At 38.9% G+C, this 27,954-nt stretch overlaps 3 protein-coding genes across 3 annotated transcripts; 2 read left to right on the plus strand and 1 right to left on the minus strand.

The window, feature by feature from the left end:
* The first annotated feature begins 179 nt into the window (after positions 1 to 179).
* On the plus strand, positions 180 to 9,074 carry prrt1 (proline-rich transmembrane protein 1). The gene is made up of 4 exons (XM_026347094.1): positions 180 to 550; positions 3,377 to 3,714; positions 4,781 to 4,972; positions 6,504 to 9,074. The coding sequence occupies exons 1-4, from the start codon at positions 532 to 534 to the stop codon at positions 6,678 to 6,680; spliced, it is 726 nt and encodes a 241-aa protein (XP_026202879.1). The 5' UTR covers positions 180 to 531; the 3' UTR covers positions 6,681 to 9,074.
* Positions 9,075 to 11,883: 2,809 nt separating this feature from the next.
* LOC113155291 (transmembrane protein 268) lies at positions 11,884 to 18,997 on the minus strand. The gene is given in 10 exon segments (XM_026349908.1): positions 11,884 to 12,122; positions 12,124 to 12,225; positions 12,798 to 13,016; positions 13,223 to 13,312; positions 14,086 to 14,196; positions 14,446 to 14,598; positions 15,050 to 15,157; positions 15,255 to 15,349; positions 16,194 to 16,313; positions 18,843 to 18,997. Coding segments are annotated over 9 exon segments (1,044 nt in total). The 5' UTR covers positions 16,294 to 16,313; positions 18,843 to 18,997; the 3' UTR covers positions 11,884 to 12,056.
* A 1,942-nt stretch (positions 18,998 to 20,939) lies between these two features.
* On the plus strand, positions 20,940 to 26,995 carry neu1 (neuraminidase 1). Its single transcript, XM_026349530.1, has 7 exons — positions 20,940 to 21,204; positions 21,964 to 22,153; positions 23,328 to 23,590; positions 24,762 to 24,944; positions 25,487 to 25,706; positions 25,972 to 26,197; positions 26,284 to 26,995. The coding sequence occupies exons 1-6, from the start codon at positions 21,124 to 21,126 to the stop codon at positions 26,190 to 26,192; spliced, it is 1,158 nt and encodes a 385-aa protein (XP_026205315.1). The 5' UTR covers positions 20,940 to 21,123; the 3' UTR covers positions 26,193 to 26,197; positions 26,284 to 26,995.
* The last annotated feature ends 959 nt before the right edge of the window (positions 26,996 to 27,954 follow it).

Here is a 27,954-nt window from a genome sequence, read left to right on the forward strand (position 1 = left end):
ACAGGAAGGGTTTTGTTGCCTGCCTGGCTTCACCTGACTCTCTGACATGCTGGAAACACTCCCTGTGGGAGAGGGAACACTGAGGTGGAGAAATGTCAGGCAAGAAAGGACGTTGATGAAATCCAGAGGCTGTAATGGGATGTTCCAGCCCGGTTTCTGTGCGTGTTCCTAATCCGGACTGTCGCTTTAAGACAGCGATAGCTTTGTGTCTGATTAATTCAATGTACAGCGACGCGCTGGTGGAGAAGCCCTATTAGGATACCAGCCTCACACACACACACACACACACTTACACACACATAGAGGAGCGATACCGAGCAGGTTTGTGCGCTTGAAGAGACATTTAAAAAAAAAAACCATCTGAAGTTGTTATTAAATCGTGGGTGTTTTTTGAGATGAAGACTTCTTGAGGATGGGCAGCACACGTTTGGATTGAAAGTCTGTATCGCCGCGCACGAAAGGAGGGACTTTAAACCATCAGCTGGAGTGAAAACCCATCGATCAGAGGAGGAGGACAGAAGATCGGAAAGCATGTCGTCGGAAAAACACGGTGAGTGTTTTAATTGTACTGTGTGTGTGTGGCCTAATTGAGCCACTTCACCCTGCAGAGACGCGAGCTGCGGGTTCATTTGTACTGGTTTTAATGTCGTCTGCACATCAGATGGTTTTGTGTGTCATCTGCATTTTTCCTTCCAGCCTGTCAGCATCTCCATCCGCTCTCTATGTGCACAGAGCTGTTTCTATAGGACGAGGATGATGCACCGCTGTGTGGGTGCAGCCTCGGAAACATCCCCACAGGGCCTCAGGAGATGTCTGTGGTCCTCAACGGAGAGTTGAAAGTGACATTTTCCCACTTGAAGTAGTCACATCTTATCTCAGAACGGGTTTTAATCCTATTCTGGATAAACACTGACAGACTTCAGGTAGAACTGATCATTTTACAGTGAATATATATATATATATTTCTGTTAATGTGGCTCATAACCATCGTTACGCACGGGCCTACGTACATCTCTGCAGACTGTAGTCATTAGTGTGGGTGTCCTGTGCGCGTGCACGCGTGCACACGCGCGTGTTTAACAGCCTTTAAGATAACCCACTGGTGTCTGCAGAGCTGAAACCCGCTTTGTCTCGTCTCTCCTGCTTTCCAAAGCGAAGGTCTGCAGCTTTACATTAAAGATGAATCAGTAACAAAGCTGATGAATGAGGGGACACCTGAAGCTGAAAGAGGTCCTGCTGCAGGGTGCAGTTTGGACTGTGAACGACGGAATCACTGATGCTGAGGAAACAATCAGTCTGATTATCGTTTGTATGAGGATGTGGCTCCAGAAACTCACCTGATCCTCGTTGGTCCCATTGAAATGTTGTAGTGATGTCAGTGTGATGCTGTGTACATCAAAGGGACAAGTGTACTGAGTCTGTTTCATGTTGTTGAAAGGTGAGAGATTCATTTACACCTGTGAAGACACCTGAACGCTGGTAACACAATCATAGCTCTGTTTATATTAGTGTTGACTCATAATTAAGAAAACGGCTCTAATCCTGTTCTTTATTATTATAATTGAAGTTTCAGGTCTTCACAGCTGAAATAACGCTGAGGAAAATATGGAAAATGAAAGTTTGGATTATACAATATCAATAAAATTAACCTGTCAAGCACAGGTGAGCACACCGTAACGTAAAATTTAAAATCAGATCATCCAGCCTATAGTTTTTAGATGATGCAGATTTTCTTGCTTTTGCAGCTCAACTGTCTCATATTGAAAAAGTCAGTTCATGATATGGACAAACAAATTTGTTTTTCATTTTTCGTTCGTTTTTGTTCACGCTTTGATGATGAATAGAAATCATGAAGATTGTAATTGAAACTACTGATAATAATACTAACGAGTAAAGTAAACAATAAAAAAGCAAAATGTGATTTAATCATCAGTTGGATAACTAATGTAACAACAGAGGACCCAGATCACAAGTCATTTTTAATAAACACCTATTCGTTTGTAAGTTGAAGTGCTAATTAATGGAACCTGATATCAATAACATCATGTATTGCTTTGCAATATAACAACTACTAATGAAATTCAGCACTAGACTCTAGTTTATCCAGGTTCAGGTTGCTCAAACAGACCCACTACACCAGTGGACTAAACCACAGACTCCGTTCAACCTCGAGACTTTTTACAAAAACCCCTTAAACACAACAAAATGTCCATTCAGGACTGTACATGTCCAAGTGTTTCCCTCTGTGAAGTGTTTTATATACCTAAACAGGTCAAATGATTGAGCAACTCACAAACTTTAGAAGAAGGTGACAAGTCAACAACTGGGATTCAGTGGATTCAGGTTTTGACAGCTCCGACCTGTGGTTCAGTGAGAGAACATGAAACCAAAGAAAGTTGATAAGGCCCCAACTTTGGCTGTGTGACCCTAATACTCAAGTTATTTAATCAGTTTAATTAAGTTCTTTAGCCAAGCACCACATCAAGGGGTTTCACAGTCTGTCATTCGGTTTTCAGTAGATCCACATACTGTTTAATTCACAGAGAAACATCAGGACCTCTCTCCAAGTGTCTTTTCTCTCATGCTTGCCGAGCAGCTCGTCACGTCACGTCGCAGCACAACCTTCGCCTCGCTCTCGCTCGCCCCTTTCCCCTCTGTCTGTTTCTGGTCCAGTTCCCGCTTGTGACAGAGCCGGGGACTGTTATGTAAAGCCGGTCCCCCGAGCACAAGTCGTCATCCCTCATCGCTCAGCTGCTCTGCTCTCTGGCTGCCTCCTGCTCTCCTTCTGCCTCTTCTTCCTCACCTCCATCTATCACCGTCTCTCTTCCTCCTCCCTCCTCATGCCCCTGTCAGAACGGATTACCGCACCCTCGGCCACTTCCCTACTGTGAAAACACAACACCCAATCAGTCATTTCCAATGTTAAACAAACACGAAGGGAGCAGAGGTGTGAGCATACAAGATCCAGCATCCAAAAGCAGACAGATGCTTCATTTTTGAACATCAGATGAAGAGCTCCATCTCAGAAATGCCACATTTCTAACTAAACCTTGTGTTGAAAGGGGGAGCGAGAGAAAAAGGTCTTTTCTTCTTTGGCAGTGAAAATGTCAATCACTGTCGTCATTAGCATGCAGCCTGCTCAGGTTGGAAAATATCAGGCTCTTTCTTTCTGTTCTGAGGAGCTGTAGTGTGTGTAATTGTTTTTCCCTCTTCAACACAGAGATAAGACATAAGACAAACGTGTAGCAGTGCTCGAGTTAGATAACGTGCCCTCGATCTTAAGTCTCTTTCTTTCATTGTTCTTCCTCTGCTTTTTCTATTTGTGATTCCTCTCCTACTTGCTTTTTTCTTATCGTTCCTCGTCTTTATGTTTCAGGTCTCGATGACTCTGGGCGTCAGACCATGCAGCCTCCTCCGTACCTCCCCGGCCCACAAGACCCCAACGTGCCCCAACACACCAACATGCCGCCTGCACCGGGCACCCAGCCCAACTACCCTCCTCCACCTCCTCCTGCAGGCTCAGAGGGATACCTTCAAGAAACCCAGTTCCACTGCGCCCCGCTTGGACCTCCTGGAGCCCCGCAGGGCTACACAGTCCAGACCCAGGGTCCCGGAGGCACAATGGCTCACCCTCCTGTAGGATACCTCCACCCTGGCTACCCACTTCAGCTGCAGCCTTGCACAGCTTACGTACCTGTCTACCCCATGGCATCGGTAAGTCAGATGAGTCTTTTGTAAGATTACACAGGGCTGACATCAGCTGCTGCAGAAATACACATTTATTTCCACCTCACATCAGGGGTAATGGCGCCTTTGTTTTTACATTTAACATCATGATGGATGGAAATGTATTTTCATAATAATTTAGGAGGAAGGGTGTAACTGAGTAATTTCCTACTAATTATAGAGAAAACTCAGACTTTCAGAGAGAGATGTCCCTTAAAGACAAGCACCAGGCTTTAGTCCAAAGATCACTGCATTATTTCATTGTGTACATGGTTTTATTGTGAAATATTGATTTTTATCCCCTTTAATGAACAGATGGTTTTAAGTGTCCAAAACGTGTAGGACAAAATAATGATTACATGACGTTTACAAAAAGAGCTGTACAGAGAGATGTAAGCAAACATTTTTGCACGTTGCACCCTGTTTAGTCTGTAAAGCAGCATATATACAGTATATTCTCCCTCCACCCCCACTATAAGGTGCATGAAGAAAGAAAAACAAGTTTATAGTCATTCTGTTGTGGGTAGGATGCAAGTAAAATGTTCTCAAGAGCAAAATCTCATTGTACTGAACTAACATTTAATACATGAATACAGACACACAGCTTCATGTAGAGAAGCTTAAAGTAACAGTGGTGTCTGATTTCCCTTCTCAAGTCTCGCAGCTAACACTAATTAAAGCTAGATGACCTGGGTGTACAGACGACACTTACACAACATAAGAGGTAGTCACGCCTGAACTCTGCAGGTGGTTTGTAAGAAGGCGAAGCCAGCAAGAAATGCCAAGTTGGCTTTGAAGACTAATTATCGGGGGCTCTGGACTGTTATTAACTCGACTCCAAGAGCTTGTATGACTTGCACAAAAGTCTAAATCAATGTGACAAGACTGCTGACAAAAATGCAAATAAAGTCTTCACCCTATAGCTTCATGTCTGACATTAGTAATCCTGACTCTGTATTTTTCTTGCTTTCATCCTTCCTGCTCGTGGCCTTTTCAGTGTAGTGTCTTGTAAGTTGCTCTCCTCTTTTAAAATGTACTTCCCACCTCCGCACAGGGTCAGCATTACATGCCAACTGCAGGAGCCCACCCAGGGATCCCACCGAGCCAGATTCATCCCATGCAAATGCCACCCAACATCACCCTAATGGACCGTCGACCACCTCACGACTACCTGCCCATCGCTGTGCTCACCACCGTGTGCTGCTTCTGGCCGACAGGCATCATTGCGATCATCAAAGCAGTGCAGGTTTGTGGAGTCTTTTTGATCTTTGGTTTAAATTAGCATAATATCACCTTTATCAGCGACTTTGGAATGATTTGCCTCCTTGAAACCATTCACCGAGCAGTTTATGGACCTCTTCCAATAAGACTGTGATTAAAGAATGACTCTGCAGAGATATAAGGACAGATCACAAACGGCTCATTAATTTCCTTAAAACAGCTGTGCACTAGATTTTAGCAAACATTACTCAAATAGGAGTCGAGAGAACATGGGGGACAATTAATCCACATTCGGGGAGCTAGTGAGTGTTTATGTGGGACTGAGTCCAAATGTTGTAGGACAACTTATATGCAGACACATGCAGGTAAGCAGACACATTTATTTAGTATTTTTATTAGTTGATAAATGATGATTGGTGACAGAGAAGAATAACAGAAGAAAAAGAACTCACTGACATTAAGAAAAATGTAGAATATTATCAGCTTACTCCCTCAAATTAGTTTTCACAGTGACTGATGAACCATTTGAAAAGTGTCTAGTAAAATGCAAAACATCTTCATGGTTGATTACAGCTGGTAAATTAAAACCTTGAGAGCTGAGAAGATGAAAACTTACATTTGAATCCTCTGCACATGATGCAAAAAAAAAAAAAAAAAAACAGCAAAGGGCTTGTAAACCTACCCACAGCATTTCTGGCTGCGTATGAATATTGTGATTGTCTGGAAAGATCGTTCGTCCCTGAAGGCTCGTGTGGAAACAGGATGTGACATGGGTTTTTTTCCCCCCCCTTCTTTTTTTACATGTCTTTGTTCCAACCAACATGGCCTCCAAAATGAGTGAAGTAACTGAATTAATTGGTTGTGCAGAGCTGAAACACACACACACACAAATCTCTAAACTTTGTTTTGGCTGCAAACTAGAGCATGAGCTAACATTTTCATTACTTTTAAATTAGGTCGAATCTGGAGAAATGGTTCATTTGCCACTGGCAACAGTCAGGATTTAAATTTTACATGTGAAGAGAAATTATCAACTTATTTCTGCTCTGTCGTTGGACCAAAACTTTATATTTGTCATATTATCTAGAACTTGTGCATTAAAAAGTAAAGTTTGCTCTTCTACAAGCTGACTGCTGATACTATTTTACATACAGGTTAGAAAGTCTGGTAGCTCTCATGCTTCATGCTTGTTATTTACCTCTTTAATGGCAGACTGTGCTGACCATCATGACATACACCATTACGTAACTGCACCACTGTCGACAACAGGATACAATGGAATTTTTCCTCTGGGCCTGCTCAGCTGCCTTTGAGTTAAGCTGGGCTGACAGGCCGTGGACCCGCTGATCGGAGCTCTACGTGCTGCTGTGGCGCCTTCATGTTATGTGGACTGGCCTCTATCTGCACGTTCAGCCTGTGCTGCAGTGAAATCGATCCCCTCATGGTTGTTTTAGACTCTCCACTGCTCTCACTCGTGCATCTTCTTGTTACATAACATATATTCTAATTTCTCCTCTCTCCCACACACCCACCTCCCTCCCTCCTACATCCCATAGGTGCGTACGGCGATAGCCAGAGGGGACATGGTGACGGCGGAAATAGCCTCCCGTGAGGCACGCAACTTCTCCTTCATCAGCCTGGCTGTTGGCATCGCCTCCATTGTACTGTGCACCATCCTCACCGTGGTAGTCATCATTGCCTCGCAGCACCATGATGACGACTGGGAGCCGTAACTCCACACACAGATGGGAATATTTGCTAGCTCACTAGTCTCAATCATTTGGAGGAAACAGGAGCACTGAAAATGCACTCATGCTATCTGGTCCTTTGTGCACACACACACACACACACACACACACAATCGCAGCTGATGTTCAAGTCTCAAAAACAAGCAGCTGACAAATTATATTTATTTATTACATTTACTCGCAGACATGAGCTGCAGGAGTGAAACAAAACTCCTCACATTAACAATTTATTTGACACTGATGAATTAGTACGGCCTTCGCTGCAAAGACCGTTTCAGCTTTAAATGTTCCAAACAACAGAATTGACCCAGGCAGTAGCTGAAATTAAAAACACCACATTCAAAGATATGCTAACATAGTGAAATGCACTTTTGATTGATTTGAGTAGAGATGCACACGTGTCCAAACAGTGTTGATTTACAGAGTTGTGTTATTGCTGATGCGCAGACTGTCAAACTGATTTAAAGTGTTAGAGAGGGGCGATCGATACACATTTAACACACCAAATGGATCCTGGACTGACAAAGTGACTGTCTAACCAAACCCAGAGTATTTATTTCAGATCTTTTTTTATGTATGTTAAAGCATTTTAGCTGGTTAAAATGACACATAACTTGTGACATGTTTGTTAATTTATTTCTTATATGTTATTTATTGCTTAAATCAGTATGAACCCACGTATTGACTTTGTCTGCTATAATTTACAGTATATCACTAGTTTATTGCGGGTATCTGACACTTTAAATTGGCTTAAATTGATATCTTATGATGATGATATTGCACTTTGTAGTAACCAGATGATATGACGCAGCTGCTTGTTCATAGTTTTAGTGCATGATGAATATAAATTTAGACCAATGGGCTTTTAGTGCAAAGATAGCTTGTCTCCCAGCTGTGGTGGGAACATTTCCTAAAACTTCTATTAGTGTGTCGTACAGTATTTTTCAAAATGTTGAACTGTCAAAACAAGAAAATGAACAATTTAGGTGATAAGTATTTAAATCTTAGGTTTGCGACTATTGTTTCCGCAGTATTTTAAGAGTGTATTGGCCTATTTTGTGTTGCACATTTAATCTCAGACACTGTAAATGAAACTTAGACGTGCGAGGCAGCATAACCCTGCATGTCATCCTCGGTTTGTTTCCATTTTGTCTTAAATATTGAGGCTAGGTGTGCGGCTGTGAGCTCCTATACCGCTGTTTCACTGTTGTTCTGCAGCAAGGTGGGGTCCCAACATGGTTGTCACTGCGATGTGCTGTTGGTGTGAAAATGAATGTTTTCATAATGAGAGAGAGAGCAAAAATATGAATGCCTATATTGTGTCGTAGCACTTTCAACTTTATGAAATTTCCTCTGGTCCCATTTCTCTCTCTTTCTGTCTTTCCCCTGTCAACACCACTTACTGGACTTATTAACATATCTCTTCTTCTGCCGTTAGTCCCATAAAGCTATTTTTAAAAGAATTATAAAGAGATATTGAAAAATTATGAAACTTAGGTTTGTTGACAATGAACACAAACATGCTGTAGTTTATTCCTTACCAAATATCTGTTGTTATTATTATTATTACAGCATTGGTCATTGATGTATAATATTATGTACAGTGGACACAAACGGGCCTGTATTTATCAAATTATCTTAACCTAACAGCAAATATCTTCAGCGATGCCAAAAAGGCGTCACTCAGAATAATGTTTACTCTCAAGTGAGCACTTTATTGCTTTGTGCCAATTAAAGAATTAGCAATATAACACACTTACGCCACAAATGCAGTACATGCATTTTAATCATGATGTGTTTTAGTGCAAAAACATATGAAAAAGGAAGAGAGCAACTTCAAGTGAAATGATGCCATTGTGAATTATTATTGCAGAAAACCCTGATGGCCAATAATATTTTTTACAATCATGCAAAACATGTCTTCATGCATCTTGGTTGTAGGCTAATTATGAGCTAATTATTAAGACCTTTGGAGCCCTCAAACTTTAAAACTATTTCAAAGTGAAAAGATGTTTATTATTATGAGTACTCTGACATTTGGAGAAATATTTTTTGTCTCATGTCTGTGTGGTAAATATGAAGTTAACCAGCAAACGTTAATGTAGCTTAGCACAAAAAACTGGAAACAGATAGCCTGAGGTAGAAAACATTACGCTAGCAACTCTAAATTGTTGTTGTTACACTTTGGCCTTTGTACAGATTTTAAAAATAGAAAGTAAATATGTTCACTAGCTTTGGAGGTGCCTTTATGTGTATTTTATTACCTTTCAACAGAGCCAGAACCAGTCTTTGTGCTAAGCTAAGCTAAACTAACAGGCATCTCATACATTTATCATACAGATGTGGAAAAGGTATTAATTTTTTGTTTTTTTATCTAACTCTTAACAAAAAATTAAATAAGTTTATTTCCCATGATGTTAAAATAGTGTGAGTAGAAGTAAAGGTGAGGGTTTTTACTTTACTTTTAACAGTTTGATAAGTACAGGTCCTGTCTTTCTATAAATAACACGGTGATATTTCAGTGTTGAAGAGTAAATGAAGCACCGTCCTGCGTAGTATTATTATTGTATACAAGGCTCTGGCAGCGAGTGCGTGTACATTTAGCATATCCAGTTTCTATGATGCTACCATCTCCCTGATAGGACTCTTCTGCAGCGTGAGATGCTCTCCTCGTTCTCTCTTCGTTTTCGTTTTTGACTTTGAGCTTGTACAGTAAATGCAGCAGGTTGCTTGTTCAAAGGGCCAAAAATCACCTGTGTACATGTGGTTCTCTTGGGGATTATTATTCTAATTATGTTGATGGCTGTGTTGCACATGCATTAGTTGTTTCTGACTTCAGTTGTGTGAGTAATGAATAAAGGAATCATTTTGGGGTTGCGAGCGGCACGTCGCTGCCGGCAGCGTCTCGTTCTTCGGGTCTGTTTTTCACCTCTCAGTCTCTCTGTGGCCTCTCCTCTCTCTCCTCATCACTAAGGTGCTATTTATAGTTGCCCCGGTTTTCTTCCTCTCCGTCTCTGGTTTTCCTCTTCTCCCTGTCAGAACATGAACTACAATATCTCTCACTATCTTGTGTTTTATCACGAGAGGTCTTGCAGGCTTGTGTTTTACAACGGCTCTTTTTTCTACATTGTTATGGAGGTCGTTTTTCATGCATCATCTGCACCACATAAAAATGGCAGCTCTGTCGTGTGAATAGGTGAATTATATCTTCTGATAAGGTAGAATAACACCACTATACAAGTGCAGTACATTTACTCTAAATATCCACCACTTTGGTCCAGACTGAAATATTTTAACTACTACCACAACACGATATTCATGGTTTATATTAATGACTATAAATCTTAATAATGTTAGTCTTGGGTACATTACAGATCACATCTACTGTACCCAAGCCCAGTGTCCTGAGATGCCAGGGGACACCTGCCAGACCCTGCAAGAAGTGAGTTCATATTGCTCAGTTGAAACGTGCAAAATAATTACAGAGAGATGGAGAACTATCTCAAATAGACACAAAATCATCCAAAAGAGACATTTTATGAGGGGTGTGGGTAAATGTTAGCTAATCAGCCAATCACAAGATAGGGATTATGGTAAACATAGTACCTACGAGTGGGAAGATCAGTACTCGGTGCTTTTACATCTTATGGTTTAGCAGAGTAGGTCATATAGTGCCCTCCTGTTTCTGTTTATCATCAATGGTAATAAGATGTAGAAGTAAAATCCAGCAGAATAAATGAAGGTTCGGACATCCCGAAAACAAACTGTGGTCATTCCCAGCTCTGTAGGTGCAGAAAAAAGAAGATGAGATGTTACGGTTATCTGTTAACAGATTAAAAGATATCTTCTTATCTACTGTGCTCCATGTACCTGAACATCATCTTCCTAATATCAGGGACCAAACCCACAATGCTAATGTTTTTGCAAATTATTTTTTAATATTCTAAAAATACTGATTACAGTTGCTTTAAATAATATGTGTTAAAAGCAGGAACCTGAACAATCTGGCCAATGCAAAAGAAGCTGGAGGGAGAAACTAAAGGTGGGAGCTGAGCCAGGCTGTGTGGACAGGATCACAGATGGTCATTTAGCCTCCCGAGGAGAGCCAGTGTCTCTGAGATCGTTTAACTTGGCCTCACGCTGCACGTCTCTCTCCCCTCCATCACACAATCCCAGCTTCCCCTGGGTCGACCAGGCTCTCGGTCTCACTCTGTGTGTTTGTGTCATCCTGCAGCTCCCTCACTGGGCTGTTACCTCAGCTGCAGCATCAGGACTGATGGATGATCAACGGTAATATTAGAGAATACATGGATAACACATGCATGGATAATTAATCCACCCACACACAAACCGTAGGAACAAACACACACAGCTCCTCTGTGTTTGTGCTGACATTAGCCAAGAAACTATGTCTGATGATTTGTGTTAAACCTCTTTCAGCATCATTATTCCCCTACACCAAAAGATTCTCGTACCTTTTCTTCATGGTTCTACTGGCATTATCCACAAATTGCTTATTTGCAAGCAGCAATGGAACTTAACCTTTAGTAAAAGTATCAGTACACCAAGGTACAATTACTCCTGCGAAGTTCGGTATTAAAACTCCAGTAGTGCAAATCTACATTTACCTGGGACTTTCCAACTTATGTTACTTTATACTTGTACCCCACTGCATTTTAGAACGAGATGCTGTACTTTTTTTCCACTGCATACACAATGTGATTACATGTTGCACATTCACATTGTACAAAAAACAGGATCAGTTTATTATTACAAATAAAATTAACCAAAAATAAATGAATTATTACCTGTTAATGTTATCTGTTAAGTCCACTTATTTATTATATTATAAATAAAAACAGAAACTTAAATGTAGTTTAGCTCAGTGGTAGATTTTTGTGAAATATTGGAAAATATTTGGGAATATTTGTGAAACAACTTAAAGATCTGTAGAGACCCCGACTACACTGCTCTGAGTGTGAGGTCACAAGCCAAGACAGTTGGACACAAGTAAAGTACATCAAAATAATTTATTAATTGTACAAATAATTTAAACTGCATGCATTGGTATGTATACAAGAGTACAAATACGGTTTTACAGCAGCTGGATCGCCCCCAGTGTTTTCTCAGTGTGACATTTGGCAGGTTATAATTGGACAAAGATACAGGTGGTGCAAACAAAAAGCTGGCAGCAGAGGTACAGTGGCCTGCAGCTCTGGAAGAACAGGGAAGTGAGAAGCTCTAAACAAATCCCCCATATTTTCAAAACGTCCTTTTGCAAGAAAGTTAATCCACGTTCAATGCAGAGAAAATGCCTCCATCTGTCAGTTTGTCGCAGTCCATTAGTTGTTTCCTACTGTGTTATCGAAGGATCTTGTTTTTAATGTACTGACAAAGGCAGAGAGGAGCGGTGTTGCAGTGATTCCCCCCAGGGTCGTAGGTGGTGATATGACGACCCCGACAACCGTTCAGTTACCAGCAGCTTCACATAAGCTGCACTGTAGGTCATTAGGAGCTGGTATGCTTTAGCCTGCCCAAAGAAAAAGGATATGTAAACAAATAACATATGTTGTAGTAATTTCTATTCTTCTTTAGTATACTAGTATATACTATACTGCAGTCTGTCCAAACTATATATCACTGCACTGAGAATAGAAACTGATTGTGACAAAAAACTAAAGCTATGGTTCATTTATTTCACTGGAGGTTTTGTGTGAGGTGATGGTCAAAATACTAAATGACAATAAAAAGTGAAAAGTATCAATCACAAAGCCTTACAAGCATCTTCAAATGTCATGTTTTAAAACTCAAATACGTTTAATTTACTGCCTTACACATACTGGATATTTATTTACATAAACTAACTATTCTGATCTGCGTTATCAATATGTAATTGACAGAATAAAACCAAGTCAGTAGTAATTTTGATTAATGCTTGTTTATATATTTTGCTCTTTGTATATGTTCTCACTTTTCTCACACTAAACTAAATCAACTAACTAACGTTTATTGCTGCACGTCAACATTTATACTAAATCTGAAAAAAAATGGCTGATGTGTCAGTGAGGCACTAATACAAACGCCCATCGTGTCTTCTCTCACCTGAGGAGGTAACGATGCCTCAGGGACGAGGCTACAGTTGGTGGTGACTTTGGCGTCATCTCGCTGGCTGGATGGAGAATTGCAGCGCACCCCCTCATTTCTTATCAGAGGACTCTGTTCGTCTGAGTCCGTCCCATCATCTGAGCCAACAGCCTCTGTATCAGCGACTCTAACCTCGGAGACGAGGACGAGGTGGGACATTTTCCTCTTCAGTTTTTTCTGGTGAAAGTGCAATGAAAGCTAAGAAATGTGAATCCATCCTGTGAAGACTGCATTTGTCCCATGTCCAGAAATAAACATCCTTTCAACAGCACCTGGAATTATGTTTCTATCGATTTCAAGAGGGCACTAACATGAAGGCACAAGAGAAATCAATAAAGCAGCAAGAGAACAAACAGAGCGACAGATGTACTCGACTCACTCACCTGGGTTTCATTCTCCACAAAGCTGAGCTCCTCTAAAGTTTCAGTAACTGCCCTCAGACAGCGGGTTATGTCAAAGTACACAAAGTACAACTGCAGAGGGAGAGAATGAAGAAAACTGCAGTGTTAACAGCTGCCAAAGCAAGTATTTCAGTTTCAGTCTGATGTACTAGCCTGGTTCCAGATAGCTGAACCACCACCCACGTCTTAAAATTTGGAATTTTATCATAAGAACATTTTTATTGGTCACATGAAGCTCTTTACTCCCACATGAACACTGGAGCTCCAGTACAGTCATATATATTATATTATATTGTATTATTAGTAGTTCCATGACAACAGTTTCTCCTTTGGAGTTTGTATTCAGTGTTTCTTCCCTCTGTTTTTATTAGTTTTTCTTTTATTACTGACCTGCAAAGTTTCCTATAAACAAAACATTCCTATTTATTTTAGGAATACATTGAAGTATACTGCTCTTCATGTCACATTGCAAGTGAATCATTTCTATTTTGTGTTGCTGCCTCTCATCATTTAAGAGCAGCCATCCTTAAGTGGATTTTCACATTTTACTGCTTTCTACTCTTTTTTTTAAGACCACATACTGTGTATTTGCCTCATCAGTGTTTTTTAGTAACTTGGTGACCCAGATTAAGCCCACAAGCCAAAATGTTGCTGGAGTTTTTAGCTTTTGAGTTGTGCCAGTAACTACTCTGCACACACAACATGACAGAGAAAGCAACACAAAAAGAAGAAACTCTGCTGCAAGATGACAGTGTGCAGCAGCAATAACATATTAAGCCAATAACCTAATACACTTTATACACAGACATGGAGAATCATACTCTCACAGATTTTAGAAGAACAACCTGCATGTGTCCGGTACAGTTCTGCACCCAGTCGGCCACAGCCACCAGGAGGTTGTGTTTCACCGTCCTCTCATTCACCTGGATTAACCGAATGTCTAAATTCATGTTGATCTGATCACAGAAACAGACACAAAAACAAGTCTAAACAATCCATTATACCACACCCTACTTGTATGCAGAACATTTTAGAGATTCTCTTCTTTAATTCTGCGACTGTTGATTCAGGTTGAAAAGTGCTCTGGTTTAATTTCAAAGTCCACACTTTTTTATGGAAGCTCTTTCCTGCAGAGGCCAACTCTGTCACAATTACTTTATTATTATAATGAAATTCCCAGTTTTCATCTCCTGTACAGAATTTACCTCCTTTTTTTTGAGGTGGAGGACAAAGATGATGCCAGTTGTGAGGAAGATGGAGACCAGACTGACGGACAGACAGAGGACCCAGTAGTCACTGACAGTGATGTAGAGGTGGAGGGTGGAGAAAACGGCACACCATAACACCACATACAGCACCTGGTGGAAGGAGAGGCGAGGTAACAAATTGTTCCACATTTTAGAAGAAACGTATGTGTAAACGGCAAAAAATTTATGACAGCACAGCAAATGAATGTGTGAGTGAAGTAAGTCTATAAAACCTGATGTGTGGACGGCAACATGTTCATACAAAACTCTAATGCCTGAGGATGTTATCAGAGTTGCCACACCTTGGGCTTGAGACCTCGTATTATTAGCAGAAGCTGTGTGAATTAAAAGACTGGAAATCTCAGTCTCATTTGAGTAAATCTGTCTCGAAGGTTCTTTAGCTTTGTGAAAGTGTAATGATGAATGAGGGGAATGTACAAACAGAAAGTAAAAAGGGATATGGGAGAAATAAAATGTAGGCAGTGACAGAGGTGAAACTAAAGGAATAAGGAAGAAATGCTGATGACGGGTGAAGCATAAGACTGTGACGATAAGATCGTACCGGTGCCAATATAAAGTGGAAGAGAGCCGAGTTAAAAACCATGTATCTCCTGACTGAGGGGACGTCCAGAGCTGTCTTCAGAGGGGCCTCCAAGTCACTGACCAGAATCTAGAATCATAAAAACAACACGAAACAAACAAATGAACAAGCACAGATAACGGTATATGAATGTTGCAGTGTATTGGTCATTTGTGCGTGTGTGGACCTGGAAGCCCTCGTTCTCCAGTTTGGCACGGCACTCAGACAGATCGAACCTGGGGTTAAACAGCGAGCAGCTCGGCATCTCCACAACACACTGACCTATATTAGATAAATAATAAATAATAAAAGAATGGAAGCCCAATAAAAAACACAGTATCACAGAGGTGATAGATACATGTCAAATGAAAATATACAGTGACAGTTATTTACTGTTTTAAACATCATATAACTTAAGTGATTCCACACAGATACAAGAAATACATTATCAGCTCCTCAGGGAATGTGTGTTGCATGTTCCGCATCACATTTATAATCAAACATGCTTAAATGCACCCTTATAATTATTCATGAATAGAAGACACACAGTAAAACCAGTAAACCTAATTAAAGCTATAGAAATTAGCAATGCAGTGTGTGATCCTGTGAGACAGCATGGAAAAAGAGGATTTTTTAACATAAAAGCTGCATGTGTCCAGAGGAAATGGGAATAAAACGGCATGTTAAGAGGTCAAATCATCTTTCTTTACACTTTTTACACTTTGTCAAACAAGTTAAAAGCATGACAGTGTGACATTATGTGACTACGTGGTGATATTGAATCTGTAATGCTGTAGCAGTATAGAGCTGGTCACATGGTAAATAACCCAAAATAAAACATTCATGTTATACTGACTACTGAACAAGCATTGCAAGTCAAATGTTTATGATGCAAAGGAGACCATGTGGTCAAAACACAGCTTTAACACTGGTTTAAAGCTGTGATTTTGATTTAGCGTTGCAGCATTTCAACTGATACGTGTTTCAAAAAATATTATTTCTTCTTCTAACTGTGTCAAAATGTATTCTGTTCAGAAAGATGCAGCAAAGTCATATGCTAAGTCAGCTAATGCCGTTTTTGCAGCACAGGTTACCACATAAAAACAGACGCAGAGGATGTTATTACCATTCGACCAGCGGCTGTGGGGTTCAGCTTTGTTTGGTCTGATTTGTCCATCCACATCGTTCTCCTCCATCACACGACAAACTCCGTTTCTCTCTGCCATCGGTTAAGAGGTCACCACATCTTGAAGGAGAAAAGTAATTAGAATAGAGTGAATACTGATAAAAGATAAATAGTCATGAAAATAAAAACTTATATATAATATGAAATTCATGAAATATGTTTATAACAGATGTCTGTAAATCACCAGACTTCCTAGTTTCTCCATTATCACCTGGTCTTTGACAGATTTTTTAACTGGACGTATTTACGTGAACAATTGAATTATAAATTAATTTACAATAACCAGTTAGCTGCCAGTCAGTTAAAGAAACAAACCAGTTTGCAAGTGACAACTTAAAAATGTGACCCAGTTGGTAAAGCAGTTGTCCACAAACCACAGTAACTGTGGGCCACAGTTTCCTGCATAAGACACTGAACACCAAGTTAATTTATAAGTTGCTTTTATTAAAGCATCTCCCAAATGACTAAAATGTAAATGTAAACGCAAACAATTGGTGGTAAAGATAGAAAACTGAAAAATACATAGTGGAGTGACTTCAATGCTACCTAAAGGTAAGCCACTCTAATAACATTTAATTATTTAATTGCTATCTTAAAAAGTTAGTAGTTGTAGTTAAAGTTAAAAATTATATATGAACTCTTGGCATAGCTAAAACTGAAACTGCCAAGCTGTTATCTATATGTAAAAGTAATTACATCTTGGAATTGAATCCAACTGACCTGCCTAGTATTATACAACATATGCATATGAAGTTAAGGACTACATTCAGCTACTACTTTACATACAGTGACATTGCTGATCTGATTCAAGTATTAGTGCCTTGAAATGGGGGATCTAAAAACACTGCTGTAATATCTACACAGAAAAAACTAAATACATAAAAAGCCCTAAACCACATGTGTGAATGTGTTTTTTTACCAATCACATTTGTGGAGCACAGAGGCAAATGATCCGTGTTTGTTGTTGAGGACACTGTGTGTCCAGTTTTTAAATCCAGTTTATTATTAATTCATAAGAACATACTGTATTTAGAACTGACTGGCGCCAATGACGTGGCTGAGGGGACACATTAGACAAAAACCACTGGGAACCGACTGTCCTCTCAGATAGGTGAGACATGTCCCACTTGAATAAGCCAAACTAGTGTAATAGCTCTTACTGGTCACATGCTTTATCTCTGAAATACGTAGCTACATGTTTAGTGTGTGGCTGAAGCAGATGAAAAAAACAATATGTCTCAAAACCTGCAGGAAACCAGATCACTTCTGCTTTTATGGCTTTAGACGAATGTCAAGGGGATGGCTCTGTCTGCTTACAGAGGCACAGCATGAGGTGTCTGTTTAATGGAGGAGACCTGGGTGAATGTTCGTGTTTATGAGTCGTTAGAGCCGCCAATAACTGTACTGTCGTTACAGCAAAACATCCAGAATGTAATGTGTTATCGTGGCAGTGTGGCTGTTAAAGAGGATAAGACGTCGCACTACATCCTGCACTTTAACAAGGACCCTCCTCAACACAACACACGCTGCTCACTTCCTCTTATCCTGTTGCAAAACCTTACCTCTGTGAAAGAAAAAAGAACGAAAGGACACACACAGAACGCTATTTATAGACAAAGCCAGTGACTCTCAGGTCACTGAGTGTGTGCCAAAGCCACATTTTATCAATTAAGTGTGAAAATTCAGTGCTGGAGTCAGTCTTAAAAGTTCCTCGACTCCCCATCTCTGCATACTTTCAATTTCACTTCCTTGTAAGTAAAGTCACATCAAGTCTTTGCCTATAAATCAATGTTTATTTACACAGCAGCTAAACCACACTGCACCTGCTTAAATAAAATTAAAACAGATGTGCAACTGTGCGAGCCGAAGTCGGTATTTTGCAAATGCAGCATTTTAACAGCTTGCTGGTATAAAGGGGAAACAGTAAAGTGGTTATCAGCAAAAACCATCACAGTCTGTTATCCTAAAATTGCATCTTGTCTTTTTTTATGTCCGTAGTTGCACACAGCTAAACCACTTGCTCGTATGATTGTAATATATTTTAACATCTGTTTTATAAGCAGTTCTTGAATAAAAATCCAGCATTAGACTATTTGGAAGCTTGTACTGTACAGTATATTGAGCCAGACTTCACTACATGCATCTTCAACAGGGTTAAAGCTTTTTGCAATTTTGCAACCTCTTACTATGACAGTATTACTACTTTGACTAATCTGTCTCAAATTATCTGACCATTATTTTTTTTATTAGTCAATTAATGTTCATAAAATGTCATGTTGATGTCTTTAAATGTCATGTTTGTGGGGTCTGTCTTTCTATCAAAATATCCACATCTGAGAAACTGAATTCAGAGGATTTCTACAGATGTTCTCAAAGACTGACTCAGTATCATCCTTTTTTTTTAAGTAGCAGCTATAGCTGTCTTTGGACCTAAGTGAATGAAAGAAGTGAAGCCTTCATGTCACATTTGTTTGCATTCATATGGCTACAAGTTCCTTTTTTGTGACTTATCTCTGTACTGTTGAAGCCATGAAACCAAAACCAACCTAAAAAGTCCACATATATATGACATGATTAAACCCATCCTACCTGGATTTCAACACAGCCGTGAAGATCGCAATCCCCTTTTAGTCCTGTTGTCATATTTATTTCCAAAGAACGTTTCCACACTGGTAGTAACTACCTTGAAAGCAACATCTCGCACATACCGACTGTGACGTATTTTGCTTTCACAATGAAGTGAGTTTATTTCCTAGTCTCTCTCTCTCTCTCTCTCTCTCTCTCTCTCTCTCTCTTTCTCTCAACGTGACTCAGATCAGCCCTGCCTCATGACTGCAGGAATGTATCTGTAGTTCCCATCTCAACATAGATGTGACCATTTAGTTTTTACACGCAGAGCTTCGTTTAGAAGGATAATTAATGCGGGTCTAGAGACAGGATTTCATTGGGATTATGTAACGAAGAAATATGTTTTGATCAAATGTGCAGTAAAAAGCTATCATGTGAGAATAACTAGTTTGTTTACTTCTTTTTTTTTAACTTCTTGTTTTCATGAGCATCATTTGCTGATGCTGTTACACATTAACTCACAAAGTTCAAAGACAGCTGGGGATCAGTGTGGGTCATACAAAGACTACAAGGCCACTAAACTGAGCATTAAACAGCCAGAACAATATCTACATAAATAATCCCAAAGAGTAAAGAGTACAGGGTTATGGTAATAAAACACAAAAACAACCTGGATTAATTTCTCATACATAATGTTTATATGCTAAACTCATAGTTAACACATAAAATATGAAATGTAGCTCGTTACCTAACCTCACAGAGCTGCTTTCTCTTTCAAATTCACAGAGCTTATTTAAACTGTGCTTATCGAGCATTTGCTGGTTATGTACGTTAGTTTGAGGTTTGGCTGAAAGGATTTCCCTTTTAAAAAATAAACTCCAAACAGTGATAATATGCGATAAAATAAACACGTGTAACAAAGGTGTCTGCCTGCTTTGGAAATGGGAGTGTTGCAATGTTATAATAGGGTATGTGTCAAAATGTCACAGTGTTCACATTCAAATTCTGGTGAACGTTCAAGTGGAAATGCCAAACTGAGGTTTCCTTTAAGAATAAAACCAAACATTTTCATTTTCATTAAATTTTTTTGTGATGTATGTGATATAAGTAATTTTATTTCCTAATTTGTCACTCTGTACAGATTCTCTATTAGATTGTGGCCTAGAAATAAAGCTTTGTTAATATACCAGAGTTCCTTTTGTGTTGTTTTCTGCTATATTTAGTGATTTGCAATTTGAAACTAGAGGGAAGTTTACATTACAACTCTTAATATGACTATTTATTTTAAGAGCATTCTTATTATAGCATAAAATTGAGTCACAGCATGAGGAAACTGGTTATTCTGCAATCCTGCACAGCACCACACTGTACACTCATGATACTGTGGGTGCTGTGTGTCTTGTGTTGTTTTAAGAAAAGTCTGACCCCCTGTGGATAAAAGTAAAAAGTGAATTCAGGATAACTTTTTTCGATAAAGTAAATAATGAACATGAAAGTTGAATGTATACATATGGTACCTTAATTAAACATGAATACACATAACAACAAATACAAATAACACTCTAACCGTCTAAATTTTAATTACCTGCTGAAAGTTGGGCTATCAATTGCTGATTTTCACAAACACAAAAAATAATATTTGATAACCATTTTAGAAGTAGGCTATGTGCAACAGCATAAAATCACAAATTATTTAGTTTGTGGATATTTTTGATCAGCAGATGCATAAGATACATTACAATCATTTCAAATGTCAGTAAAACTAAGTAGAAAAGTAATAATAGAAAAATAATAATAATAGCCTCAAAAGAAGAACATGAATATCATTGTGTGAGTTGTGATTGTTTAACAGACTCACCAAACAAGTTATTGTTTTTACTAATTAACCATAAATAAATTCGCTATTCTCATAATAAACATGCATGAAAACGTATGGTGTGAATCAAATCCTATTAAATATGATAATACTAATCTTAATAATGATAAAGGACATTTTAATGTATTGTAAACCCTGTCTAATGTATGTTGAAGTGTTTTTTCAGTATAAAATGCTGTGTATTTGAGTCGTTTCCTCTTTTATTTTGGTGGGTCGTGGTGGTCATGTGACCTCCCGTCGTGATCATATGACCCAGCTCGACAGTTGCCGAGTTTTCTGATTGTTTTGCGATGAGCTGAAGAAAACAGTTCCGCCTTTATGAGTCTATCTGTTTCGACTCCAATCGATTTATTTCGAAACTAGTTAACACGCACATGTTAGTTATCCGCTGGATGAAATCCGGAGGCTTCAGGTTGTGGATGTAAGATGGAAAAACGGAACCGGCTCGCTGCAGTGGGGCTTTTTCTCTGCGCCTGTTCCTGTGTTTGTATGAGCAGCCCTGGAGAGGTACAGTGAATTATATCACAGTGTAGAAGTTTAGCAATATGTCGAAACCTGGTGAAGATTATAAAGCTTTAGGAAGTATTGATTCAGCTTTTTTAAGCTTGTTGTGTTTCTGTTATTTTGTCCAGCCTTTCCGCGCCTTCACGTGTTTTTAGAAGAGGCATTTAAAATCTCCTCCTGTCATGCATTAACACATTTCAAATATAACTGTGCTTTATAGTAATGTCACAGAGTTTTTCAACAACAACTACATTGAGTTCATTAATAATTCTGAAACGCATCAACCTTATTATTCAAGGTTTAACTGCTCAAATCAATATGTCTCCTACTCCACCATCAGACTCTATCTTAATGTATGTGTGCAGGAAGATATAAACACTCATATCTCACTTGAATTAACTCCTGATTAGATTGGGATTAGTTTCCACGAACCACTCTCGTATCAGCAGATCTTTAAGTTTCAATGTGAGAACTGAGAAACGCTCCTATGATATATTTTACTTCTGACATAGAAGTCATATAGAGGTTAAATCTATTTGTGAGCAGAGGAGACTTTAAGCTTTTGCAGTCTTGTGTTCATATAGTTTACCCAAGCGATTTCTGAACTGAAAGTATTGTCCTCAGCAGCCTGACATCTGATGCATCTTGCAGATATTATTCGTGCACAGACTTGTTTTGACAACACATATTGATACTCTTTCGACTCGTCTTTCCACTTCACTTCATCTCCTCACTTTCTCTTTATCTACCTCCGCTGAACAGATTGATCCTCTGGTGTATGATGAGCAGCTTCTGTGGGTGAGTGGAGCCCAAGGGGAGGTGAACACCTACAGGATCCCGCTGCTCACCTTCACTCCACAGGGAAGCCTGCTGGCCTTCTCTGAGGCCAGAAAATCTTCACCTGGCGATGTGGGAGCGAAGTTCATCGCGATGCGGAGATCCACCGACAAAGGTAGGACCACCTAGTGCAGTCTGTACACAGACATGTATAAATATGGTTGCAAGTCAATAGGGATGCAATATTACAGTAAGGAATGGAAGGAAAATATCAAAGCAGTACTTATCATTACTATTAATAAGACTATGTTTTAATATTTTGTTAGGTTAGGACATATACAGTATACCATTGTTTCAACAAACATAAAAATAAAGAAATAATATCCAACACTTTGACAAAACCTTCATATCACAAGGATGGTTAACCATATACCTTGACCTCTGTCACTTTAATCCAATTCTATTCAATGTCATTTATATAGCTCCAAATCACAACAGACGCCATCTCAACATGCACTCTGAGAACAAAGTGTTCTGTTTGGAAAATATGAAACTATGAGGTCTTTAATATATGGTGAAGCTTAAAGCGTGAAGTGCTTTATATGTGAGGAGAAGAATTTTACATTCAATTCAGGATTTTACAGGAAGCCAATGGAGAGAAGCTAATGTAGGAGAAAGTGGATAGACTGGATAGGCAAAGTAAAATGATCTTATTTTTTGTCAGGTTGCCGAATGAATAGTTGGCAGAACAGGAGCCCAGCTGCATTTCAGTGTTATCAAAATCACTTGATCACTCAGATTTTCTATATTATTGCCAGCGTTATACTGTATTTACAGTGCTGATATCAAAACCTTTCTCTGAGGACTACAGACAGAAATATACAAAATACTTTTTCTCAATTAACAAAAAAAGTTGTTAAATGCTATGTTAGGTAAAAAAAAAAATAAGCAGCTGAACAATAATTTTAATTGAAAAATATGTTGGAAAAATATAACAAAGAAATAGATATAAATTAGAAAATTTGTAAAGACGGATATGAAATGTGCAGAAACTTGCAGCCAGAGTTTGGTACTTCAGTCTCTTTTGTTTTGCTAGCATGTTTCAGTCAGATTTTAATTCATAATACAAAATGGATCATTAGTTGATTATCATTAATGAAGTTATAATCTGAGAACGTATAAAGGAATCAAAATATACAAAATACATTGTTAGTGTGCAGAAAGCAGGAAACAAAAAGAGAATTTAGGTTTGAATGCTGAAGGGAAAATAATCAACCACTGTAAATGAGAATAAATGTTGTAGTCCACAGTCAAGTTTTTGGATTTAATATAAGATTTCATCTTTCCAGGAGCCACCTGGTCTCCGACTACCTTCATTGTTGATGACGGATCGAACCCAGATGGTCTGAACCTGGGCTCTGTGGTTGTAGATGAAGACGAGGGCTCAGTGATTCTGATCTACAGCCTCTGTTTCCATCTCTACTATTGCCAACCATCCAGCACCATGATGGTGCAGAGCTTTGATGACGGCCTCAGCTGGAGTTTGCCTAGAAACCTCTCCGTCCAGCTCGGAGTCAAGAACTTCGCTCCTGGGCCGGGCTTCGGCATCCAGGTGAGAGAGAGAGTAACGGCTGAGCTGTTTTCCAGCTGTAAAGTGGGGTAAATCTTTAAGCTAAATGACCGGTATTCTGCGTTCACTGGTTATAAGTGACATGCAGGTTTGTCATTCTGGTCACATGCTAGTGGTGATTACAGTGTAAAAGTTGGTTTTTAAAGGGAAACATAACTGTGGGGTTGAAGTAATGTTTAGTGACAGAAACCTTAACGAACGAATCTTGACGAATACTGATTAATCAGCTTTTGCAGTTGAAAGCAGAAGTGTGTTAATATACAGTAAATACTGCTTAACACAGCGTTCTGTTCAAATTAAGAAGTGAGAACTAGCTCAGTTCTAGTTTCAAGACAATAACCTATTAAATCTATCTGACTCTATAAAAGCTCATAAGCTTTAAAACGAAAAGCTTCACATATTAGTTTACACAACATTTTGACTGACAGATTTGACCAGTCACCCATATTGCAGGAACTGTTGAACATATGGAAGTCTGGAAACCAATGGGAAACTAGTTCAACCTTAGACAAACTGTTTCCATAAACAAGAAGAGCAGTCACGAGATGAAACTGAGCAGGGACGTGAATGACGTGTCAAAGACAAATAAAATTTTTTTACAGTGTTGGTCAAAGTTAAACCTAAGTTTTTACCAGTGGTGTGAAGTAACAGTACAGTATGTTTTTAAACTGTTAATGTTATTAGAACATATTGGAGATACAGCATTATTTTTAACCTCTTTAAATAAGAAGAAACATTTATCAGTAAAGTGTAAAGAGCTGTTGTAATTGTCTCCACAGGCTGAGTTGAGAATCTGTACAGCTATTATGTTTGTGGACAATCCTGCATTTAGCACATTGAAGCCTTCTGTATAATTGATATGTGTTGGGGTTGTTTTATCAAATATTGATGTTACTGATTTTTTTTTATTGGACAGTCAGTGTTAATGCAGAAATAGAATTATATTAGGAAACGGAGCGACAGCAGGCCAGGAGTTAAACCTTGGACATTGCAGGTATGTGTTGTGTGCCTTAGCTGTACTGGAGCACCTCCTTTTAATGTGAGCATCCGTATTCATACAAAGATGATTAGCACACCTACTGTATAATACAGTTTCTTTTTTGTTTCTGTTGTGAGCTGTGTCTTAGTCCCTGTTTGTGTTTTTAAATCACAGAAGCGCTACAATCCAAATAAGGGGAGGTTAGTGGTGTGTGGTCATGGAACAATAGAGGGTGATGGCGTTTTCTGCATCTTGAGTGACGACCATGGACGTAATTGGTACAACGGTGCAGCTCTGAAAAGTATTCCCTACAACCAGAAGAAGAAGGCGCAGGACTTCAACCCTGATGAGTGTCAGGTACGGCTCGGTCCGACTGTTTCTAAAAACATTTTGTAGTTCAGACATCTCACTGTAGTAACATTACATTGCTGAGGGGAGTTTTTTATTGTGGTTAATTAGTAGTGAGTAATAATTTCTAGCATCTGTAGTTCAGTTTGCTTTAGCAAAAAAGACAAAAAGATTTGATTAACTTATTGGTTGCTATATATGCACCACTAAACAGACACGTGTAGTTAGGTTGCATTTGAATTTCTAGGATATAAAACAGACAAATTAAGAGTAGGTACAACACAGCACCTGTGAATACTAATGTTGCTTTGTGTCTCCTGGATTTGTGAATGGCATGTTGTGGATTACTTCTGCCTCCTAGTGGACCAAAAAAGTCATTCAGTGTACTCTCTTTTTTAAATTTAGATTTAAAAACTCCACCAAAAACAAGACTGAAGTCATAACATTCACATTAATGATACCAAAAAGTCTGAAATGATCAGATATTAGTTTCAAATGACAGAATGAGGCACTATCAAAACAAACGTTTTCTTCCCTCTGACCCTCTGTAGCCCGTCGAGCTGACAGATGGCAGCATCATGATCAACGTTCGGAACCAGAACAACTACCACTGTCGGTGTCGTGTGGTGGCGCGAAGTACCGACGGGGGCGAGTCCCTGCCCATAGATGATCTGTCGTTTGACTACACACTGGTGGATCCTGTTGTAGCAGCTGGAGCTCTGCAAAAAGACGGAGTGGTGTATTTCACCAACCCCTCCAACGAGCAGTACAGTAAGAACTTAGAATTACAAGTTCCTCTCCCTCCATAAACCTTTGTCACTAATGCTCATTTAATAAAAGTCTAAATATCTAAAAATGTTAAAAGAATAAAAGGAAATCATCTCATTTGAGAAGCTGGAAATCGTTAGAAGAATGATTCAAACACTTAAATTATCAAAGTTGTTGGATATGTTTTTCAAGTAATCAATTACTTGACTCGTCTCATTTTCAGGTTTAATAAGCAAGCATACTAACTTCTGGCATAATTCCCCCTCAGGAGTTAATCTAACCTTACGTTGGTCCCTAAATGATGGCAAATCTTGGGAGAATAAAGCTGTGCAGATATGGGCCGGCCCAAGCTGCTACTCCTGCATGACGTCACTGGACAGCGATTCCGTAGAGGACCGCAAGTACATCTTTGTCGTCTATGAGAAAGGCCACAAGGACTGCGATGAAACCATCTCATTTGTAAAGGTCCACCTTTACGGTGGCCGGTAGAACATGTGAGTAGGACGTAAGGTCATAAAAATAATAAATGGATGAAGAGTGAATAGAGTTAATATGCTCTTGTTTTGTGTTTCTCTCCCAGATTTAAACACTGAAGGGAAAAGGAAGAGGTTGTTTACTCCCACAGCTTTCTCAGGAATTAAATGAAACTCGTTTTACGATATTAAAAATGGGAAAACAAGAACCTTGGCACCATGAGTGAAACTGTTTGTGTCCGACTGTGACAGTATGCTGTCTGAAGGCATTGTTTTTAATGCCCTGCTTTCTAAAAATTCCACCACGGATTGAGTTCCAACTCAAGTGATTGTGTTGCTAAACATTTGCACACCCAACATACGTTTTGTGTTTCTTCTCTTACAGGCACGAAAATGTGATGTGAGGGATATAAATTTAGATTACACAAAATTTTAAAGAAAATAAAGTGTAATCCATAGAGTGTTTTACATAAGTACATTTCCCAACAACTTTAACCATACTGTCTTTTAAATAATCAGTTTTGGAATCCAAAGCAATACTTCTTTTTTTAAAATGACAACATATCATATCACTTCCACACAGAACTAGACCAACAAGCGACTATTTCATTGTTGTCTAGTCAAAATGGAAAAACTTTTAACATACTGAAGTTTTGAATACAACTTTAAAATCTATTTTGACTCTGATTGACTATGACTGTGCTTGTAATTATAATGAAAATTAATATTTGCCTTAATTAACATGCCACGAATTTATGCTGGTTGAAATTGGATCTGCCTGTGTAAAACCAGAAAATGTATTAAATAATGTTAATCTTTTATGTGAGAGTATGTGCTTGAATGTTCTCTAATGTTTGCAACTGGACTTTGAGTGGTTTTAGAAAAACAATGTGTTAAAATTTGAGGGGTGTGTGTGTGTGTGTGTGTGTGTGTGTGTGTGTGTGTGTGTGTGTGTGTGTGTGTGTGTGTGTGTGTGTGTGTGTGTGTGTGTGTGTGTGCGTGCGCGCGTGCATGAGAGAGTGAAGAGATAAGTGCTTAATGCAGCTCATGGATCCTCTTCTGTACTTGTACAGAGTGTATTCTGATATTCAGTAATCAGTCTGAACTCTGCTTTGCTCAGATTTGGATGTTTTATTTTTAAATCAGTTGCCCATCAATGCGGCATTCACAGAATTATACACACAGGGTGATAATGTTGTTTTATCTGTGGAATAAATACATGGGTTTTATAATTTTAAACCACTTTACTTACCTAAGTCATCCAGATATGCAGTCATTCATGATTTCAGCAATGAAATGTATTTTTGTTTTCTTGAAATGTATATACAAAATGGTATAAAAGTCTTTTCTTATCAAAGACACAATAGAAGAGTCATTGTTTCTGTTCAATGGATGAAAGAGAATAGCTCTCATAGCTTCAGTTACTGATTACAGCACAATATTAAAGAAATTATTTATTGACGATTTTAATCAGAGCTGAAGAAAAATATCAAAAATATCACAAATCTGCACTGACAACTGTAGTAACTTCACTCAGCTTGTAACTTCTGTGATAATCCTGACTCTACACTGACATGAACACTTATCACAATATACATACAAGATAAAAATGTGCTCTCAATAACAGTGAGCATACTCTGATGACCTAGGTATAAAGGCAGTTTGATGTATAGAATATTTATAAGAATATTTATCTGCCCTTTTGTTGTCTTCTTGAAAGTCCTCCTCCCTACTTTTAACAGCTTTTTGGAGTTATTCCAATTAAAATAAGAAGAAAA

This window comes from Anabas testudineus, chromosome 11 (assembly GCF_900324465.2).
Source record: "Anabas testudineus chromosome 11, fAnaTes1.2, whole genome shotgun sequence".
NCBI lineage: Eukaryota > Metazoa > Chordata > Actinopteri > Anabantiformes > Anabantidae > Anabas > Anabas testudineus.

What these genes read in the sequence shown, in the direction of transcription:
- neu1 (XM_026349530.1), top strand. Translation starts at nt 21,124, where the DNA reads ATGGAAAAACGGAACCGGCTCGCTGCAGTGGGGCTTTTTCTCTGCGCC. An exon ending in GTATGAGCAGCCCTGGAGAG is followed by an intron (nt 21,205 to 21,963) that starts GTACAGTGAATT and finishes TCCGCTGAACAG; the next exon opens with ATTGATCCTCTGGTGTATGA. An exon ending in TCAACCCTGATGAGTGTCAG is followed by an intron (nt 24,945 to 25,486) that starts GTACGGCTCGGT and finishes GACCCTCTGTAG; the next exon opens with CCCGTCGAGCTGACAGATGG.
- prrt1 (XM_026347094.1), top strand. An exon ending in CTGTCTACCCCATGGCATCG is followed by an intron (nt 3,715 to 4,780) that starts GTAAGTCAGATG and finishes ACCTCCGCACAG; the next exon opens with GGTCAGCATTACATGCCAAC. An exon ending in CGATCATCAAAGCAGTGCAG is followed by an intron (nt 4,973 to 6,503) that starts GTTTGTGGAGTC and finishes TACATCCCATAG; the next exon opens with GTGCGTACGGCGATAGCCAG.